This window comes from Schistocerca cancellata, chromosome 1 (genome assembly GCF_023864275.1).
Source record: "Schistocerca cancellata isolate TAMUIC-IGC-003103 chromosome 1, iqSchCanc2.1, whole genome shotgun sequence".
Classification (NCBI taxonomy): domain Eukaryota; kingdom Metazoa; phylum Arthropoda; class Insecta; order Orthoptera; family Acrididae; genus Schistocerca; species Schistocerca cancellata.
Window position 1 is genome coordinate 409,875,571 of NC_064626.1, and position 22,103 is coordinate 409,897,673.

Consider the following 22,103-nt stretch of genomic DNA (forward strand, 5'->3'; position numbering starts at 1 on the left):
AAATGTGATACCAGAAATGGCGGAAGCCAAGCATTAGCAAAATCTGGAGTGATTTTAGGGGACTAGAGAGAAACATAAATATGAATGGCAGACAGGGATTTGAACTATCTCTTCCAAGTTTTTGTGCAGTAGCAATGCATTCAGTGAAAAATGTAAATGTACAGCAGAGAAGGAAAGTTGCTACTCACCATATAGCAGAGAAGCTGAGCCGTGACTGTTCATAAAAATACAGTTCGCCATCGTAGGATGACGGTTAAAACTGCGGAGAGCACGCCTCCACTCATGAATTGCATCACAGCATGCCTCAGCCCACCAAGGGACAGATACACGGTGCACTAAAAATGAAGTGCGAGGAATGGAATGTTCTGCAGTGGTAAGAATAATGTTTGGAAGGTATTCTACCTGTTCATCACAACTGGGCAAATGTTGTTCAGCAAAGGTCACCCGGGAGCACTAAAGCCTCCAGTCAGCCTTAGAAAGCTGCCAGTTGGGTTTTACATGAAGGTGGGATAGGAGTCAACAAATGGACAGTACATGGAAAAGGGTCACTCAAGTATGTGTCGGAGACAACAGACCACTGAAGACGACAAGCAAGCTGGGGAGTGCCGAACGGGAGGTCTAAATGGTAATAGGTGTGCGTGGAGTCTGAAAGGAACATGGGTGCTCCACTGTTAGGGTAGATGAGGTTGAGTTGATTGAGAATGTCAACCAAGAGGGCACACCTCTAAGTCTGGTTTTAGAAGAGCCCCAGAGAGGATGGTGTTAGTTTGTTTTGTTTTGGAGTGCAAAAACAACTGCAGTCATACGTGCCCAAGTCAAAACCATAGAACTCTAAGAAAGAGAGGAATTAAAAAATGACTATACATCAATCCTAACTGACATAACAGAAGACAGCTAAAAACAGGCATGTGGAAATGGGCTAAAAAAGACACCATAAAAAACGGAGGTCCAAAAATAAAACTTATATGGCCTTCGCCATATTGCTTTGGCAGATAAAAAGTAAACCCCAGTCATTGCTTTGGCAGATAAAAAGTAAAACGCAGTCAACAGCCCACGTGTCATTCGCTAAAACGGCCAATAACTCAGACGGTAAAGCCAAACAGGAACGTAAAAGGTCAAAAAATGGAGATTCCATCAGGAAGTGGCAGACAGTTAATACTTGGGTGCAATGTGTACAAAGTGGTGTGGTAGCACCACATAGCAAATGACGATGGCTAAATAGGCAGTACCCAATACGCAGCCGAGTTACAATAACCTCCTCCCGGCGGGAGGGACCAAGAGGAAGTCTTGCACGCCACTGGCGGAGGCTTGATAAGCCAGAGCTTATTCCCATAAAGGGAGGACCATTGGCGATGCTAAAGGAACACCATCTCTTGGCAGATGGCAACAGAGAGATCATCCGAAGGAATATAGGTACTCGGGGGCTGAGGTACTAGACTGCAGCTTTGACAGCAGTGTCAGCAGCCTCGTTTCTTGGCAGACTGACATGACCAGGAACCCACAGAAACATCACACTGCTCCACCAAGAGTGAGCAGTTGACAGTTTTCCTGGACCCGCTGCACTAAGGGATGGGCAGTGTATAGTGCACATAGACTGTGTAAGGCACCGAGTCTGAGCAGAGGACACGACTGAAAAGGCTGCATCGCTGAATGTACTCTGTGGCCTGATACAGGGTGAAGAGCTCAGATGTAAATACTGAGGAGTGTGCCGGAAACCTATATCTAAAGACATGGGTGCCAATGATGAAAGAACCCGACCCCAAGGTCAGTACAAGAGCCATCAATGTATACAAAGGTATTATTTTGAAGTTCCATGCGAAGGTTGTGAAACTGAAGGTGATAGACCAAGGCTGAAGTAGTGTCCTTAAGAAGTGAATGAAGGCCAAGGTTAGCATGGGCCACTTCACGAAGCCAAGGTGGCAAAGAGTTCACACCCACAGGGAAAGATGCAGGTAGTGCAAAGTTAAGCCGCTGTAGCAAGTGCTGAAAGCAGACTCCAGGAGGTAACAGATAAGAAGGATGAGCCCCATACTGATGATCAAAGGAATCTTCAAAGAAGAAGGCATACAATCGGTGGCCACGCATGGCAGACAAACGGTGTGCATTCCTGCTGAGGAGAAAGTCACAGTAGTAGGACAGTGGTAGTTCAGCAGCTTCAGCATACAGACTCTCACTTAGGCTGATGTAAAAGGCGCCCATGGGCAAACAAATGCCATGATGGTGGATTAGTGTTGAGACGGCATAAGAGGGATGGGTGTGCAGATACATAAACAAAGCACCCATAGTTTAGTTTCAAACAGACAATGGACCAGCACAAATGAAGGGGGGTGGTTTGATCAGCAATCTGGAAAGTACCATTGAGGATACGTAGGACACTGAAGAACCATGTACAACAGGCTGCCAGGTAAGACACATGGGAAGAGCAAGAGTGTTTCCTATCAAGCATGAGTCCCAGGAATTTCATAGTTTCAATGAACAGAAGGGCAACAAGCCCAAGATGTAAAGATGGTGGAAGAAACCACTTGTGTCACCAGAAATTCACACAGGCAGTTTTGTCAGTGGAAAACCAAAATCCATTGTCGATGCTCAGGAGTAAAGACGATCAAGACACTGCTGAAGACGCTGCGCAGTGAGACAGGTCCATGGAGAACTGCAATAGATGGCAAAATCATCAACAAAAATGAAGCCTGGTGGGAGACAGGCCATGATAGGGTTAATGGTGATAGCAAAGAGGACGGCACTCAGGACGGAACCCTGAGGCACCCCGTTTTCCTGGATAAAGATGTCCGGCAAGGCAGAACCCCAAATACCTTGAAAACTCGATCTTGTAAAAATGCCTGAAGGAAAAAGGGCAAACGGCCACGGAAGACCCATGTGTAAAGAGTACGGAGGGTACCAGTTCTCCAGTGGGTGTCACAGGCCTTCCCCAAATCGAAACATAAAGCCGCAAAAAACCATTCATGACATGGGTCAACAAAGAAATGAGATGGTCAACTGCAGAACACCGCTCAAAATCCTCACTGTGCATTCGTCATTAAATTCTCGAGACTTGAGCCACCATACCAGCCGGGCATGAATCATGCATGCCATCAACTTGCAAATGTAGCTGGTAAGACAGATGGAGCAGTAGCTAGAAGGAAGATTTTTGTCCTTACCGGGCCTATATATAGGTATAAAGGGGGCTTCACGCCAGCATCCGGGGAAATGTGCCCTATGCCCAGATGCGGTTGTACATGTCAAGCAGAAAGTGCTTGCCCGCAAGAGAAAGGTGCTGGAACATCTGAATGTGGATGGTGTCAAGCCCTGGGGTGGAGGATCGGGATGAACTGAGAGCATGATCGAGCTCCCTCATAGTAAAAGCGGCATTGTAGCACTCACGATTCTGAGAAGAGAAAGGTATCGCCCGAGCCTCCTCCACTCGTTTCCGATGGAGGAAAGTAGGGTGATAGTGGGAAGAGCTCGAAATTTCCGCATAATGGTGGCCCAAGGTGTTGGAGATAGCAACAGGGTCCACGATAACATCGTCAGCTACTGAGGCCGGAAACGGGGGAATGGATCTTGGTACCAGACAGCCATCGGAGGTTGGCCCACACGTCAGAGGAAGGGGTAGAACTGTTAAAAGAACTTGTGAATGAAATCCTGAAAGCTTGTTTGCTATCCCAAAGAACACGGCGATGCTTTGCTCGCATCTGTTTATAATGAATGCAGTTTGCCACCGTAGGATGACTGTTAAAAATGCGGAGAGCACGTCTCCTTGCGCGAATGGCATTGCGGCATGCCTCAGTCCACCAAGGGATGGGGAAACGACGTGGTAAAGTGGAAGTGCAAGGAATGGAATATTCTGCAGCAGTAAGGATAACATTGGTGAGATAGTCCACCTGGTCATCACAACTGAGGAAATCTTGTTCTTCGAAGGTCTCCAGGGAGGAGTAAAGCTGCCGATCAGCCTTAGTAAGCTGCCATTTGGGCATGAACAGGTAAGGGGTAGGAGCCAGCAAATGGATAGAACACAGGAAATGGCCGCACAAGTAGGTGTCAGAAAGAACGGACCACTCAAGATGATGGGCAAGCTGGACGGTGCAAAAGAATGGGTCCACATGGGACTAAGTGTGCGAGGAATCAGAAAGGAAAGTGGGTGCTCCAGTCTTAAGGCAGGAGAGGTTAAACTGGTTAAGAAGGTCAGCCAAGAGGGCACCTCTCTGACAGGTCCTGTGAGAACCCCAAATGGGATTATGCACTTTAAAGTCACCTAGTAGCAAAAATGGGGAAGGCAGCTGCCCTATAAGCTGAAAGAAGTCTGCCCGGGTGACAATGAATGATCGAGGGACATAAATGGTACAGAGGGAAAAAGTCAGGTGGGGAAGGGAAAGGTGAGCTGCAACAGCTTGAAGATTGGTAGTCAGGGTGATGGGCTGACTTTGGATGTCATCCTGTGTGAGCAGCACGATGCCCCCATGAGATGGAATGCCGACCTCAGGGTGAAGGTCAAAACGAATTGGGAAGTAATGTAAAAGCTCAAAGCAATCATGAAGGTCCAATTTTGTTTCCTGAAGGCAGAGTACAAAGGGATGCTGTGATGCTAAAAGGAGCTGTAAATCCTCTTTGTGGGACCGAAAGCCGTCAATGTTCCATTGGAGGACAGTAATGATGAGGAAGAAATGTAAAGGTGTCAACTCGGCGGCCGCCGAGTGACAGCCGGTGTAGAGATGCTACTACAGGGCACAGGAGCAGGAGGATCCTGCTCCATGGGGTCCACAGAAGCATCGGCATGCTTGTACGGTCAGTCTGTGGAGTCCAACACTGAAAAACGGTTGGTGGTGCGCACCGACTATACAGAGGCCGGCCAGGTTAGGGTACCACGTGGTGACGCTGACGATGAGGATCTCTGTGTTGGCAAAGGACAAGACTGTTTGCCTTTGGTGGGCTTTTTTGAGGCCAACCAGTTAGAGGAAGACTCGGGTGGTGTTTGGCTTGAGGGATGGGGGAAGTCTTCATGGGAGTACTCCTTCTGTCCTTTCCGGTCTACCAGTTGTGTACCTGGTGGCTGCGCCCCTTGAAGTGGGAGTTTGATAGCTTGTTGCACAGCTGGATGCGAGAATGGTGATGCTACATTGACACTGGGCAATTTGACAACCTCAGAGGTGAATTTTAGGTTGTGTGTCTGCGTAGCCATGTCCTTCATGGAGCGAGGGATAACAAGACCAGACCTCTAGGTACCAGAAGGGAGAACACAGGGTTTGTGACTAGCCAGTAACTTGCGAGCTACTGGGTAAGGCACTTTTTCCTTTACCCGAATCTCTCGGACAGCCCACTCTTCTAGATACACAGGACAATCCCAGGGAGGGAGGGAGGGAGGGAGGCATTCCAGCATAGCATTTCTCGACACCGAAGCACTCGTATGTGCTTGTGTTCGCCGGTCAACACTTTTGGGATGATTTTGGCACACACTTTTCTCATGTTCAAATCTTTGGTCACAATGCGGAAAATGGTTGTTTTCGACATGTTTAGAGTTTGTGCTATCAATTGAAGGATCAGCCGTCTGTCAGAGTTCAAACAATCGCGCACATGCGTCACATTTTCGTCGACTCGTGCGGTTGATGGCCGTCCACTGCGAGGTTCGTTGGTGATATCCTCTCGGCCCTCCATGAATGACTTGTGCCATCGTAAAACTTGTAATTTGGACAAGCAATCATTCCCAAAGGCATGCTGAAGTAATGGAAATGTTTCGGTGGTGGAATTCCCAAGTTTAACTCAAAATTTGATAGCGTACCATTGCTCTACAGAATGATCCATTGTGCCGTGTTACATAAACTCAAAAGGGGGTTGACAGAAACGCATGTCCTGACTCTCCAGCAGCTCACAGCCGAATAAGCCAAAGAGTGTTTTGAAGCTAACTCCCCCTCCACTTAGCCCAGCTGGTTACAACACACTGTGGTGGACCATTGTGTCAGAAAAAAACTGATCGAATTACTTATGGAACGCACTCTGTACATACTACTCATCACCAAACTTTTGAATAATGGCCCATCTTTATTTTTGTGCTTAAGTTAAGGGAACTTCTGCAGCTAAAGAAGGGCACTTGAAATCAGTATGAACTCAGACCAACACAAAAACCTTGTACATGGTTATAAGCTAGGCGAGATATTGCATATGATGAATCAGTAATCTTACAACAACATTACAAAAATACATAACATATGCTGTAAAAAACTTCAAAAATTTTGTAGTTTAATGTTGCCTTACGATGAGTCAATTCCTTGAATAGTTATTTCTCTTTGCTTGCTTTCCACCATATCATGTGTAAACATCGCATTGAAATAGGGAATTGTAGCCGCAAGAACAATTCGGTGGGCACTGTAGGACTGTGAATCAACCTGAAATTCAAGCAGACAACACACCATTTCAGCACATGCATATTTTTCAGAAGGATTTAATAGTAACAGTAATAGTAACAATAATAATAATAATAATAACAACAATCAATAAAAAAAGTGAGATGCTTACTAAGTCACCAAGAGTCGGAAAACTGGTCTATTAGCTATATTGAATTAAAACACTGTAAAAGGGTTTCCTTTGACACTGGTTGCAAGTGCTGCACCATGCTGTACTGGATTTGACCGAGATTGGATGCTGTAACATGAACATCAGACAGTGCCAATACAGGTCCACATGGAGAAGGGGTAGCTATACGGCTCAAAACTCATGGACTGGAAGTCCAACTTGATCCCCTCCATGGTGGTACAGTAACAACCAACCACTAGATACTTGGCTGGCAGTGGTGGCAGTCAATTCAAAATGCTCTGCCATTGTCCTTGCAATGTCTCCAGGTGTTTGGAGACACACCTGTTTCAACGATGCCACCATAGGTAATCGACTGCCTTTACCGGAAATCCTCTTGACATCTTCCCACACTGTTGTTGAACAAGCGGAACGACTGACAGAGGCCAGGAATGCTTGTCACGACCGTTTCTGATCTTCTTGATGATGTGTTGTAGCCTTGGCCTTGCCAACGGAAAAGCTGCAAGGTTTCCTATCATTGGACAGCACTTAAACAGGATTGCCACTAGTTTCCCCAAGTGAAATTCCCTTATATTTCTCTGATTTCCAGGTAAGTTTTAGCATTTTTCCCTGACAAATTTTGAGGTCTCCAGGATAAGGTAAGACGTAAGTTGACAATCCATCTTTGCAGCTATGGTACAAAAAAAACAATAGTGCAAACAAAGAAATACCTAAAAAAACCTTGCATGCAGACGGCATTTCCTGATGTGCGCAAAAGTTTGAAGTATTAACATCAACACCTTTTGTAATGAACTGTTTTTAGATGGAGAAAGCAAGCCAAATGGTGTATGTGTTTCATTAAGACCACTGATGTTATTTTATTTCAATAAAACAAAACACATTTGGTATACGCATTACCCTGGAGTCGCAGGACAGATTTAAAGTACCTTCACTGATTTCAGAAATAAACCTCAGAAAAATGTAGGCCTCCTGAAAGAAGTGTATAAGGCACGAAAGAATTGTGTAACCAGACACCGTAGGTGACCACCAATAAAATGTTGGTTCTACTATGTTTGTTATTCTCGGTTATTACCCACTGTGTTATACCTATCATTTCACAGGTATTGTGATGAAATCCATTGTTCATGGCCTCTGTCCCATTGAGGAGCAACGCGTTCTGGGTCCATGGATGACCCACAAGAATCTGCTGAATTACACCACACACAAACAGATCCAGCCTGTGGGCAGATCGGTGAGACTAGATTAATGGGCAGGACTTGCACATTAGTGGGAACAGAAGGGCTTCAGACTCGCAGGCCCGATTCATTAGAGGTACCCGCAGAAACTGCCTGCGGTTTTGGCCCATCGCAGAAATCCACTTGTGTGGCCAGCTATTCATGAGTCACAGACAGCATGTTGTTGAAACGACACCATGTTGATCAAACCATTCAACAACGGATAACTTCTTCAAATACTCTGAGAATCAATAATAATGAAGATAGGTAGCAACTCACTGTAAAGATGACCACTGACCCACAGACCGGCACGCAGAAAAAACAATCATTCTTACAACTAAATTTTTACCCATAGCTTTTATCAGAAAGCAAGAGCATACACACATTCACACTATCACTCAGACACATCTCACACACACAACTGCTGTCTCCAGCTGCTCTGTCTACAGTCTCTGAGAATCAGATCCAAACAAATGACTCCTCACACCTCCCAGCCTCTCGTTCGCAGCTGCTAGGCTAGAGGCAAGACGTGGTGGCAGCACTGACAGCAAGCTGATGGGAGTGGTAGGAAGGGGAGAAGTAGTAGTAATGAAGGAGTACAGAAGCTGTGCATGTACAGTTTGATCCAGCCAGTGACCATGCATGACACATCAGTAAACAAATCATTTCATCTAATGAGACAAAAATCAAGATTTTTCCAGTGTTTTTTTTTTTTTTTTTTCAAATTTCCCTGACATGTTTGAAATTTCCTGATTTCTAGAACCTGTGGCAATCCTTTAAACCTTTGCAGAGCCGTACATTCGATCTGGATTAGTCAACATCACTCAATCAGTCCACCAAGGGACAGAATGCCTCTGAAGATGACCTCATGAAGTCAGTGTGATGGTGGATTAACTCGTGTGATGTGGTCCACCCTCTCCTGGATGCTGTCAAACACAGCTAGCTGGCTGAACAGCTGATGACCTTCATTCTGGTGACCTACATCCCACTCTGACAACTGGATGGAACTCTCCCAGAAAGGACACAGCCACAATGGATGCTCAGCAGAGAAAGCTGCATGCTGTCAAACACAGTCAGCTGGCTGAACAGCATCCAGCTTTCTCTGCTGAGCATCCATTGTGGCTGTGTCCTTTCTGGGAGAGTTCCATCCAGTAGGTGAATCCAGAGTGGGATGTAGGTCACCAGAATGAAGGTCATCAGCGACTTCCCACTAAACAGAGTTCACCAGGGCTGGAGAGCAGAAAGAGGGCTTGTTGGCTGAGGATGACCCAGCCGCAGCACATAAATGTGTGGAAGTGCTGTGTTCAGGCTACAAAACCCGACCCTGAGGGCAAGAAGAGGTCAAGTCCCACAATACATGATAGGCACTGAGGTCTCCCAGCAGGAGAAACGGTTGGGGGAGTTGTTCTACATGATCTGCGAGAGATGGAGGTGAATACAGTGAGCAAACAGTGGTCCTCTGACACACATGAATTTCAACTGCAACATTTTGAATGTCAGTAGCCGAAGGGGTGGGGGGGGGGGGGTGCAGATGAGTAATGGGCATTATTGACAAACACAGTAATTACCCCTTGGAGGCAGCAAACGTGGCATGGGGATTGTGGGCAGCATGGCCTTGTAAATCTTTTTGGCCACATCATACAATATGTACTTCATAAGTTTAACCTCTTTTATCTCTCATTCTTCAAAATATATGCTTCAGTCCCTACTCCAAATGAGGTGATCCCCAGAGAAATTTACACACTTTGAAGGAGGAGAACAAACGACTCCTTTGTGGGTGGCCTTACCACATTTACCCCAAGTGGCTTCCCCCTTACATCCAAAACTAGTGTGTCCAAAGTGCTGGTGTTTCAAACAGTACATTGGGTTGGGGACATAAGACTGAACGTTAAAATGAAGAAATCCTGCCCTGACATACTTCTGAGAGCTTTGTGCTATTGAAAGTGAGGATGAGTGGCTTATATTTGATCAGTAACAATATTATGAAAAGGAAAACTGCCACTCACCATATAGCACACGCACACACACACACACACACACACACACACACACACACACACACACACGCAAACGCAACTCACACACATACACGACTGCAGTCTCAGGCAACTGTAGCCACACTCTTGAGACTGCAGTCATGTGTGTGTGAGTTGCATTTGTGTGAAAGTGTGTGACAGTCTTTTTGTTGTGCCTATCTGCAACTCAGCATCTCCGCTATATGGTGAGTCGCTACTTTCCTTTTCATAATATTGTTACATTCCATCCTGGATTTTCCATTGTCTGATTATATTTGATCAGATCACCTTCTACCCTTTTCATGATATTCTGCACATCAACAGTACCTCCTTGAGTCCATTCAATTTTCAGCTCATCTTTGGAAATGTCCACCAGATTCCCATATATTACGACATTTTTGTTGCAGTTCACGATGGTGTGGAGCTCAGTTTTAATGTTCTCCAAGGCTTTTCACTTTCTGCAGGTCTGTTGCTTGTTGAGAAAGAGAGGTTTCTATGAATAGTGTCCCACTGCGTATCTGATAACAAATTTTAATATTTTAATGGTCTTGCTATACCCTCTAACCCCTTTTAAATGTAGAAAGGGGAAACTTTCACAAAGCTTTCTTCTCTTCTTTAAAAACGCGTTCTGACTTGCAGCATGCATTGTTACTAAAAATGGAACTACTCTGAACAAGTCCAGGATCTGGAGGCCTCATCACAAAATGCCTCTTGAGCAATGGGGTGTTGGTACCTACCAGCAGCCCTCATTCCGCTGGGAGGTGGAAGAGAAAATTTTGAGGTTCCATCTTGAACCCATGAGCAGTCCACTCTAACAGAGTCCCACTTGCATGATTGACATACAGCAGTTTCCCCCTGAGGTTGCCCACTAATGACTGTTCCATAGGGTATAAGATAGGGTTGTAGTCTTTCACCCCTTATGTTTAACACATACCTCGCAGAAGCAATAGTGGAAATAAAAAAGAGGATCAAAAGTGAGATTAAAATTCAAGGTGAAAGGATATCAATGACAAGATTTGCTGAAGACATTGCTATCCAGAGTGGAAGTGAAGAAGAACTACTGGATGTGTTAAACGAACTGAGTACAGAATATGGACTGAGAGTAAACTGGGAAAAGACACAAGTAACATGAAGCCACAGAAATTAGAACTGGTGTTCACAAAGTAGATGAAGTAAATGACTTCTTCTACTTTGGAAGAAAAATAACACATTATGGAGGACATAAGAAGCATACTAGCCAACTGGAAAAAGGGGCTTTCCTGGCCAAGAGAAGTCTACTGGTATCAAACATATCCCTTAATTTGAGGAAGAAATTTCTCAGGCTGTAGTTTTGGAGCACAGAATATATAGTAGTGAATCGTGGGCAATGGGAAAACCAGAATGGAAAAGAATTGAAGTGTCTGAGATGTGGTGCTACAGAAGAATGTTGGAAATCAGATGTACTGATAAGATTATAAGTAATGAGGAGGTTCTCTGCAGAACTGACAAAGAAAGGAACATACAGAAAACACTGACAAGAACAAGAGAAAGGATGACCTGCAAGGTAATGTAATGTAATGTTCATCATTCAGTTTCTTCTTATTAGCTTAATAAAATGCATTTTACAATACTGGGGGGGGGGGGGGGGGGGGGGGGAATAAAAACATATAAATAAAAAGACAAAAAAACTAAACACACAGTGCTCATGAAATAATCTGGTAGAAGCAGCAGGTAGGAAGTATGTGTAGCCTATACCTAATTACTCCTGGACCTATTCCACACTCCTGAAAAGGTCCTTCAGCAGAAGCTCTAGGAGAGTGACCAAAATTATTATTTTATTGGAACATTGTCAGAATACACTGCTGCCCTGCGACTGATCCTGAGAAGATTTTACGAACGAAATTTGCTGAGAACAGCATTCCCACAAAGCAATTTCTCAGTTAGGATGAGTAGGAAACTCTAAACATTGCTTGGATATTCCATGTAAAGTAGTACACACTTAGGATTTTTAAAAGTTTAAAATTTGGTACTTTTATACATTGTTTGAAAAGGCTGGACTTTTTACTGTATGGCAACAATGGGTTATGGCCCATTACTGCTTTCCCTCCATAACTTGTAGCCATTTTTATAAGGCCATATGTTTTTCACGTGATGAGAGTGTGAATTATTGGAGATTTTGTTCATTCACATCAATTAATTGGCAGGTAAGAATTAGCATATCAGTATTTATATTAAAGTTACATACCCAAATGTATTGCATAAAGAGTACAATAATGAATCTGGTAAATTAACGGTTAGGATAAATAATATAATACAACATCATGAACTTTCATGTAGCATGAAACACTTTCATGTAATTAAGTTTTTACATCAAGAGGGATGTTACAGTTAACTTTATCTTGTTCAATAATTTACTTCTTTGTGTGAATGTGTAACTAATATCACTACTAAAGATTTCCCAATCTCAACCAATATTGTAAAAACAGAAAGTTAAATGTGTTACATCATCTGAGTCACAGATGTATTATTTTAAGGTTAGAAGAAGAGGATGCCCTTAATAGCAGCAAAGACAGAGCAGAAGGAGGGAAATGTTAAACAGTGAAGGCAAATATTAAGAAACTAAGAAGCAGTATCTGGACAAAGCTAGAAAAAGGAGCAGAAAGAAAAGTTCCTACTATTGAGTCAACATAAGCAACGACTGTTATTTGAAGAAAGAAGAGCTCAAACTTGGGAGAGAGTTAGAAAACATGGGCAACATAAGATGCAAGATCAGCAACCTTCTCTGGATAAAGCTATGGTGCAAACCAATCAATTCTTGCCATCTTCATCTTCACCACGACGTAAAGTCGTAGTTGTCTGTAAATTGTTCAGTAACTTATGTGGAAATTCATCAAGTGGAAAGTCCAAAAGACCCAGTCATGGGAGTAATCCACAAAACTGAGATCTTAGTTCTGAAACTAGAGACTTGATAGTTGGTTCCTATTGTCGTCACAATGTTAAGCCAACAGTCATCGAGCAGGAAGGACACAATAGTAATTAGAGAAAATATTGAGAAAAAGACAGTTCATATTCATCAGTTAGTCATGTCCATCATGGAAACATGTGAGTCTTTAAAAAAGGAACACCCTGAAGCTCCAATCTAAGCTAGCACAAGTACGCCCACCACATGTTCGATTAAGCAGCTAACTATCTCATAACGTATGTATGTGAAATATCATTAAAATTTCATACATGCCATCAGCAGCCTTCAAAGACACATGATAACATTCCAGCTTATGGCATCACATTTGTATCAACCATCATATGTCAGCCACGAAGTGCGCTTTTGTTGGCAGAATGAATGTAACACGTCAGAATGTAAGAGGTTTCAACAAAGCCTACAAATTGATGCGCAAGAAATTGTGAATTTATTATGGTATGTTTGGAAGATAGAAGAAAATGGTTCTAAAATTATTAAAAACCAAGAAGAAGGCTCCACAGCTGATAAGTGAAATACATAGTTTCTACAATTCCTCAGTTTCCTCTTCATTGTTATACAAAGACAGCTAAATCTGCATTATAAAAAGAAATGGTTCTGAGCCAAGGTTCCAAGGGCTCTGCACTGCTACACATTCATTTTGTTGAAAATTACACCTGTGTTTTATCAAGATGAGGTGCAAAGTGCACATTGGACAGAAGTTAGTATTTTCACAGTGTCAATGTAACATTCATGTTCTCACCATCCAACTGTTTTCTTTCAGACAACTTAACCCATTCCAAGGATACTGCTATTGCATTCATTAGCAAAGTACTGTCAGCTATACCTGAAAATGTGAAGGTAGTTTCACAATCTGATCAGATAGACCCTCCTCACAATTTTAAAACAAATATATTACTGCTGCTGTATCTCAGTTTCAATCATTGCATAACGTGGAAATCTACTGGAAGTTATTTGCCATGTTCCATGGTAACGGAGTCCTAGATGGAATTCGTGCAGTTGCAGAACGGCAAGTGTGGAATGCAGTAAATAAATGAAAAAAAATCAAGGAATCAATGTGAAACTTAATCTGGTTCAAAAATTTTCTTCAGCATATTCAGTAGCAAATATAAAAAGCACTCAATGCTTTCATTACAAGGAAGGAGTACATATTTGCTGTCTCCAAAGAATTTCTCTGCTGCAGATCATTATACTCAAGAAACTATAAAAAGTGTGAAAATTGGAGACTGGTACAATGTACAATATGACTCTAAATTCAATGCTGGGGATGTAAATGCACTTTTTGAAAATTCTTACCTAATCAGTGCAATGGAGCTTGCTGGTTACTACTGGAAATGACCTGCAAAATGTGATGAAGTACTGTACACAGAGGACAAAATTATACAGAAAATTAATTCACCTAATGTTGTCAATGCAAGAGGGTATTTTCAATTCTCTGACTTTTACCTGAATTTACAGTTTATTTTCCAGATGTCATTCCTATAATTTTTTGTTGTGTTTAAAAAGTGAAATGTTGATTTTAAGTTCCTCTTACTTGGTACATAATGTCATATTTTCTTTTCTCTGCTTGCAGGAAAAAAGTTTTTCCAACAATAAGTAGCAATTAACATGACTCATGCATGTAACATTGATCACATGCTTCCCCCCCCCCCCCCCCCCCCCCCCCCCTCAATGTATTACAATATTTCAAAGTGATATAAATACTTTTAGAAATCTGTAACTGTGTCATTTGAATGCCAACCTAATATGCATTTTCTGTGATAAAAACCAGATACATACTCCTAATGTTTGAGGGCACCTTTGACCTAAAATTTAAATTAGGAATAGATTTTATCAAATTTGTAACATAAGTCACAACATAAATTACATTCTTTTTCTGTAATTTTAATGCTCTTCTCTGCTTAAGACCTTTGCCTCAATAGCACAATATATGATGATGATGATTTACAAAAGAAAATATGGGTTTATAGATTCATAAAAAGTCAACATAATAAAACACAGATTTCAAAATGTAACACGAGTCACCATGGGATCTCTCTGCTAGAAAACATTGTCACTCAGCTGATATCCGGGGGCAGATTTTAAAAAATTTCAGACTATAATAATTTATTCCTATGAAACATGTTACAGTTGGCACATGCTTCTGTTGAGGCATACCCTTAGTGTGCGGAGTTTTTCAAAAGAATATCCACTACTAAAAAAAGTCAGCAACCATATAAAATTGGTATAATATGCCCATACAATATGTGTGTGGATACATGTAGAAAAATTAGTGATGTAAAATTCAAAACAATGTAAACAGAATTTCTTTAATCAATTTAGCATGTACACCAAAAGCCAAAGAATACTGTCTTAGAAGTAATGATCTATGTTCTGGTTTAATTTTACATTTTCCCCTCTGTAACTGAATGAAATTTTATATATAGGCCTAAGGCTGTAGTTGTGAATATGGCTAGAGAAGTTCCAACAGATTTGTTGGCTCTGGAATTCCACCCTAATGTCACACCTGTCAGTATAGCAAACATTATATTACAGCAAAAAAAATGTACCATAACATTTCTTCTCACAATCAGACTCATCATCTAAAATAACATCAGCCAGAAGATTCATCAAATATAACTTTTCTTCCAGCCTCACACTTAATTCACATAAGTTCTCTCAGATTGCACTTTCTGTAAACTTGCCCACTTTGCTCCAACATTTGAAAGTTTCCTGTTCAACTCAGTTTCTTTCCCTGTGTCCTAGTAAACGTTGATGATTTCTACCTTTTTTATTATCCCAGTTTTTTAAGGCAGACATCTTCAAGTGTGAAGCTTCCTTCACTTGTGCTTGCTTTTCTGGTGCAGACGTCTCATGACAGTTGAAAACAGTTTGATTTTTTTCTGGTTTTCTTGGTTCACATTCAGCTGTGCCATTCACTGCAGCAAGTAAAGAACCCAAAAATATGCAGATTGTATATTGTCTCACTAAGCTAATTGATAACTGTCAAGAAATTCTGTGACATTTTCCTTATTAAAGGCTGTTCTTCTTTTGTCATTTATCAAATAGCATTAAAAGTCTGACACAGCAAACCAGCACTTAAAAACAAAAGAATATCTGAAAGACACGTAATTCTAGTCAATAGATGCAATTTAGGATTCGACACAGTAAGAAAAAAAATGTACATCATTCCATAGTAGGTATTTTAAACATTTGATAAAGCAGGCATAAAGCTTACACTTTTCACCTGCAGTGAAAATTTGTTGATTTGTATACGATGAGTGGTAGTGGTGGTGTCAGATTATTATTAGCTTAATATAAAACACATTATTTTCTATTAATATGAATACAAGGTAAAATAATAGAAACCACACGAATCAGCAGCTTCTGAGGTTTCATGAATATTAAAGCAGTTGTCATGAAAATCTGTGCTAAATTTTGACAGGTTTCAGAACACAGGAAATTGAGAACAGAAAGGGTGACAAATAACCACGCCATCAGTTACCAGGTTTTTATGCAGTGTGCGTGCAGAGGCTACAATTATGAAAATCTCACTGCAAGAAAAGTTATGATTTTCCTGTCTTTCCCTCAACAGAAAAAAATCAAGTATAGAAATTGGGAAATGCATGGCATAAAAACAGTGTACTGATGCTTACATATGTAAAGTCAGTTGTAATGGTTCATTAAAGACTGATTTGTTGACATATTTTCCCCTTAACCATTGAAGTCATCAAACAATGTGGATCCTTTTATGCGAAAGCAGCAAGGGTGAAGTGCGCCTGTATTTGTAGAATATAACTATTAGGATCTATCTACTTCCATGGCTTTTCGGCAGCAATTTTTCCCACTAGTTGTCATCCGTTTACTCATCAAAACAATTACGCTACCTTTAACGTCACGTCGCATAATTTACCCTGCCGCCGAATTTCTTCCATAACAGGAAACCCTTGAGAAAATAGGTCCAATTGCTGAAATATAACACATTCTTCGTTTTCAGTTTCGGGCTGCATCACTAATATCAATATCCTCACTTTTCAAACAAAATACACAATTTAATTTACATTTACAACATTGCTGCTACGATTCGAATTTACGAACCGGAATCGATAGATTGAGGGATCGAGCTCATGATATCGATTATTCGTTATATAACTATATAGTGCTTTCAACCAAATCATGGGAACAATTTTGTAACCATGAAGCTAATTTTATAGAGCTGTAAGACGGTCACTAAATTGCATGTTATATGTGGGCGTACAGCTCGCGTCAAATGTGAGCATTATTCTTTCTTCCGTATTTAAAAAGACTCTCCACTCTCAACTACGTAAAGGAAAGTCATGTACGTTGAAAACAGGAGCATTTATCGGAAAAGTAAACTTTTCGCTGTGATAGATAACTACGGAATAATTATATTAAAAACTAAAGAGTTCAATAGCGTCTGTTCTGAGGCATGGAATAAGCGTGCACATAAGCGCCCCAAGTGGCGAGATTGCGAACTTCGTTGACGTAACTCGGCAATTGCGCTGCGGGACTCGCAATCTCCGCTGTCTCCACACAGCTCCTCGCGGAGAAGCTTAGCGTCGTCTGTTTCCATAAGCCCTGACGCCGTTGAGAAATCGTGACGGAAAATGCACGTGCAGGCCCGACCGCGTTTGGCGCGGCAGCTCAGGCACCGGCGGTTCATCAGACGGCGGTTAGATCGAAGAAGGCGGGGAATACGATTGGTTGGTCGAAGAAGGCGGGGTTGCTTCAAACGAGTCATCAAACACAAACGCGGGCTTGACACAATAGATGGAGACGGTGCTGCGTTTGCTCTTAGCAGAATGTCCATTGTTTTATCCATGCAGGTGAGGACACTATGAGGTCCGGTATAAGACAGTGTGAGAGGTGCTTTAACTCCATCTCGTCGAAGCATGACATGAGTGCTGTTTGTTAATTCTTTATGCACTAATGAAGGACGTGGACCATGTAGTGACGCTGGTTGAGGTCACATTTGAGCGATGTATTCTCTGAGTCGAGTTATTAATTGTGGTTGAGGTGAAAGGTCTCCCAAAGCCGCTCTTGACTGCATAATTTCCTCTGGTAGACGAAGTGTCTCTCCATACAAGAGCTCGGCTGGCGACGCATCACATGGGAGGAGTAAGGCCATGTTACAATTCATATCGTGGCACATGAGTGCTGCTTTCAAGGAGTGGCGCCAGTGCTCCATTATCCCATTGCAAGCTGGGTGGTAGTTTGTGGTCAGATGGTGTGTTGCGCCACGTAATTTTCCTATCTGCGTGAAAAGTTCAGTTTCAAACTGGCGGCCTCCATCTGTGTTATATGTAGAGGACAACCAAATGGCGTGGCCCATTGTGCCATAAATGATGCTGCCAGTGTCTTAGCAGAGGTACTGACCACCATGATTTCTTCAGGCCAAAGCGTGAATCTGTCGATAAGTGTTAACAGGTATCGCTGTGCTTCTAATGGTGGCAAGGGTCTCACTATGTCCATGTGGATGTGGGTGAATCTCTCAGTGACCTTCAGAACATTGTCAGTGGGCACAAACATGTGCTGTATAATCTTGCTTCATTTTCATGCTATGGAAGAGCAGACCCACTGTCGGTCGAGAACTGCATTACATATTCCAGCTGGCTAAATTACTGGTACCATCAGAGATTCCGGGATCAAGCCCATATGTCTAATGCGCCATGTAAACACGGAAATGTTAAACACTAAGCAGAAGTCGACGCGCCTCTCTGTCCCTCTACCCTCCTGTATCTCACCGACAAAAAGTTGGGACGCAGATTTTTTATAGATACAGACTGAGATTTAATTTTCTGCCACACGACAAGGCACATATGTATCGCCTGATCACCACCTTCACGCTGACAGCGGCCAACGATTCCGATATTTGAACATACGGCACACAGTATGTACAGTTACACCTGGGACTGTGTCGTGCAACAACATGAAAATTTTCGTCGTCATCGACGTGTGGAACCGATCATCGAGGCGGATCTTCTAGCTCACTACCACCTGCTGCCTGACATTGCCAATGCCTGGCCACAGAATGCAGTCACCAGGTTGTCAGCGATCGGATATCGACGTCGCGTGGACAACGGTGGTGTCAAGTCGTCCATCGATGGCAGGTGAGTTCGCCAAGCTACTTGACCAGTTCCTGATATCGACCAGGCCTCCAGGGGCCCGCAGCACGAATGCCATTTTGTGTAAGTCCAGGCGATTGGTCCCAGACAGATATGCCAGAGTGAAGGCTGAGTATGACACTATGCTGGTAGAAGGGATAATTGTTCATCCAGCAGTGCAAGGTCAAGTTCACTGCACCCGGTCCCCAAAAAGAACGATGCATGGTGGTCATGCGCGGACAACCACGCTTTGAACACTAGGACTATACCACATCATTACCCAGTGTCACACTTGAAAGATTACAACCAACCAACAACATCTCGCTATTTATGGTATCGTCCTAAAGGAGTAATAGTGTGTGTTTGGTAAACCAGAGATGACTTTCTTGGGACATCATATTTCATCAGAAGGCTCTTGCCCATTACCAGATAAAGTCGAGGCTTTAGCAAACATGCCATTACTGGCTACAGCAAACCAGTTGTTCAGATTTCTTGCCGTGCTCAGTTTTTACTGGTGCCAACTACCACATGCTGCTGAAGTGAAGGAACCACTCACGACTGCACTGTTCGATCCCAAGGCGAAGCGCAAAGCATTATTGCAATTGGACACCAACAGTGAGCTATATATTAGAGGCACCCAAGAAGACTCTTGCCAATGCTGCGCACCTGGCACACCCTACCACAGACGTGCCCATGGCATTGGCTGTAGATATCAGTTAAACAACAGTCGGAGCAGCACTTCAACAATTTGTCGGCGACACATGGCAGCCTTTTGCGTTCTTTACACGTAAAATGACGGCAGCGCAGCAAAGATGGAGTACATATGATCGCAAGTTATTAGCCATGTATGCTGCTGTAAAGTACTTCCGCACCTGACTGGATGCAAGAAACTTTATCATATATGCCGATCACCCACCTTCGCCACAAACCTGTCAATTATAAATCCTGAAACTGAAAGAAAAGGACAAGTTTTGCTCACCATTTAGTAAAAATTTGTGTGGGAGATGAATTCTCACTTACTTAGAGGTGATAAGACCAAATCTTTTATATGTATGTTTTCTGATCAAAATTGGCCACTGACCGTTATTTCCCTGAAAATTAGCTTTCTCAGTCGATGTTAGTTAGTAAGTTACACGTTCCATGGATCATTTTTCACGATAGATCGTAATTATGAGGAACAAGTGATTTTGCATTAACATCGCAAATTAATTTGCACATTTAGTCACATTCTGAAAATTTCTAAGTTTGTATCTTTTGTACAAAAATAAGAAAAAGTATACAGATGTGAGTTAGTAATTCCTAACCACCATCTTTTATGCATTACAGTGACAGATATTCTTCTACAGAATAGAAAGGCGAAACTTTAAGAGTTTTTTTTTAATTTTAGTTTTGCAGTCTAAAACGTAATACCTGTGGCAAACAATATCTTAAAGAGTATGTACTTATTTTTGATTGTACGTCAATTAGGAAGCAGCTTGTATGGAACAACGACAAGAAAGTGTATACAGGCTTTGTTGGTTTGGGCAACATTGTGAATATAGATGCTTTAGTTTTTCAGATAATGTTATATACTGAAAAGTTTAAATGTCCAGTTGCATATTTCTTTGTGAATAAAACTGTCATCACATCTAATTACTGAAATTGTGAGATTTTGTACACTGAAACTGTTTTCTGTAGGTCTTCTTGTGAGGTCAGTGACATGTGATGGTGTTGCTGTCAACATTCAGTCACTGAAAAATCTTGGGTGCTCATTGAATCTGGAAAATTTTTCTCCTTACTTCAAGCATCCTACCAATGACAGTAATGTTCAGGAAATTTTTGGTCCATGCCATATGCTGAAATTAGTTTATAATACTTTATCTGAAGAAAAAATAGTTAACTGTGGAGATGTGAAGTGTGACTTAATATTGACGTTACATTATCTGCAAGAACATGAATCTTTAAAATTTGCCAATTCACTCTCTGGTTCACATGTGAATTTCTATAATGAGAAAATGAATACCTCTTCAGCAGCCCAGGAAATGAGCTCCAGTGTTGCTGACATCATTGAATTCCTAGGGCGTTCCCAGCAACCAGATTTTCAGGATACCTCTGCCACTGTAGAATTCGTCAGAGTTATTGATTAACTGTTTGATATGTACAACTCTAGGAATATTCATGCTAAGGGCTTTAAACAACCACTGCACTGAGAACCGAAAATGTAAATTATTTTACTGAATTTATTTGTCGCACAGAAAACATCCTTCAAATATTAAGAATTGATGATGTGTGTGCATTAGTACATCCACGAAAAACTTATGTGCTGGGACTTTTAATGTGCATACATTGTGTAAGAAGCCTCTCCCAGGAGTTTCTGTTTTGGGATACTGAAACTGTAAAGTATTTTTAACATACAAACTCTCACAGGATTGTCTAGAACTCCTTTTTGTTGCATCAGATCTAGGTTTGGTTGGAACAATAATCCCATCACATTACAGTTCCTGTTTGCTCTGAGAACAATGTTGCTCAAGAACAATGTTGCTGCGAGTAACAAGAGTAATGTAGAGGACAGTGAGAAAATGAACTCTCTCAGAGTTCATGAATTCATATGCCATAAGAAGCAAAGCGGAAATCCACTGATGATAGTGGAGATACTGGTTACTTTATTAAACTACTCAGTGAATACCAGGAGAATATTATTTATTATATATCAGGGCATGTAGTGTCGAAAGATTATGAAAGTGTTAAGTTGTGCTGAGTGTAAACAAATTATTACCATTCCTTACATGTACTCAAATGATCACACTTACTGCAAGACTCCTGTGACAAACCCAGTGGCCTTTACTATGAAGGTGTATAGAGGTGGTCTGCTTCACCCATCTGTAGCAGTGTCTAAAATAGTGCAGCATACAGAAAAATATTTCCGTTTTGCTGTAGTTAGATTTACTTTAAACTCAAACCATTTTTATGAACAGCTTAGTAATTCTGTTTGTTGTTTCTTTGATCAACCATCCAATGTATTTGGAAAATCGCAAACGCATGACTCTGAAGACATGCAAGAGTCACAGTTAATGTGACATATTGCTACTGTGAACTTTCAATTTAGATTAAAGAGATATACAGTAAAAGCACTAGCATGAGGCAGTGAATGAGGAAGCTGATTACATTTGCCAATGTATGACATTTGAATATACAAGGTGAGTCGCTAACTATTGCCATCGAGAATAGCTCCGAAAGAATGATAGTAGCTGAAAACTTTGTTCAACAAAAGTTGCATGGGACAACAGGGGCCATAATATGACGTTGATTTTTTCTT

At 41.8% G+C, this 22,103-nt stretch overlaps 1 protein-coding gene across 2 annotated transcripts in view; it reads right to left on the bottom strand.

Annotated features, from left to right (window-relative positions):
- The window catches only part of LOC126175724 (kelch-like protein 18), a 164,460-nt gene extending 147,679 nt beyond the window's left edge, over nucleotides 1-16,781 (bottom strand). Inside the window, exons 1-2 of one of the 2 annotated variants that reach the window (XM_049922662.1) lie at nucleotides 16,571-16,781; nucleotides 6,244-6,374 (exon numbers count right to left, since the gene is read on the bottom strand). In XM_049922662.1, coding sequence (XP_049778619.1) covers nucleotides 6,244-6,374; nucleotides 16,571-16,693 — 254 coding nt within the window. In that variant the 5' untranslated portion in view covers nucleotides 16,694-16,781. Of the gene's footprint in view, nucleotides 1-6,243; nucleotides 6,375-16,339; nucleotides 16,478-16,570 lie in introns of those variants that run through there. The other variant, XM_049922671.1, reaches the window with a different exon arrangement.
- Between the last annotated feature and the right edge of the window lie 5,322 nt (nucleotides 16,782-22,103).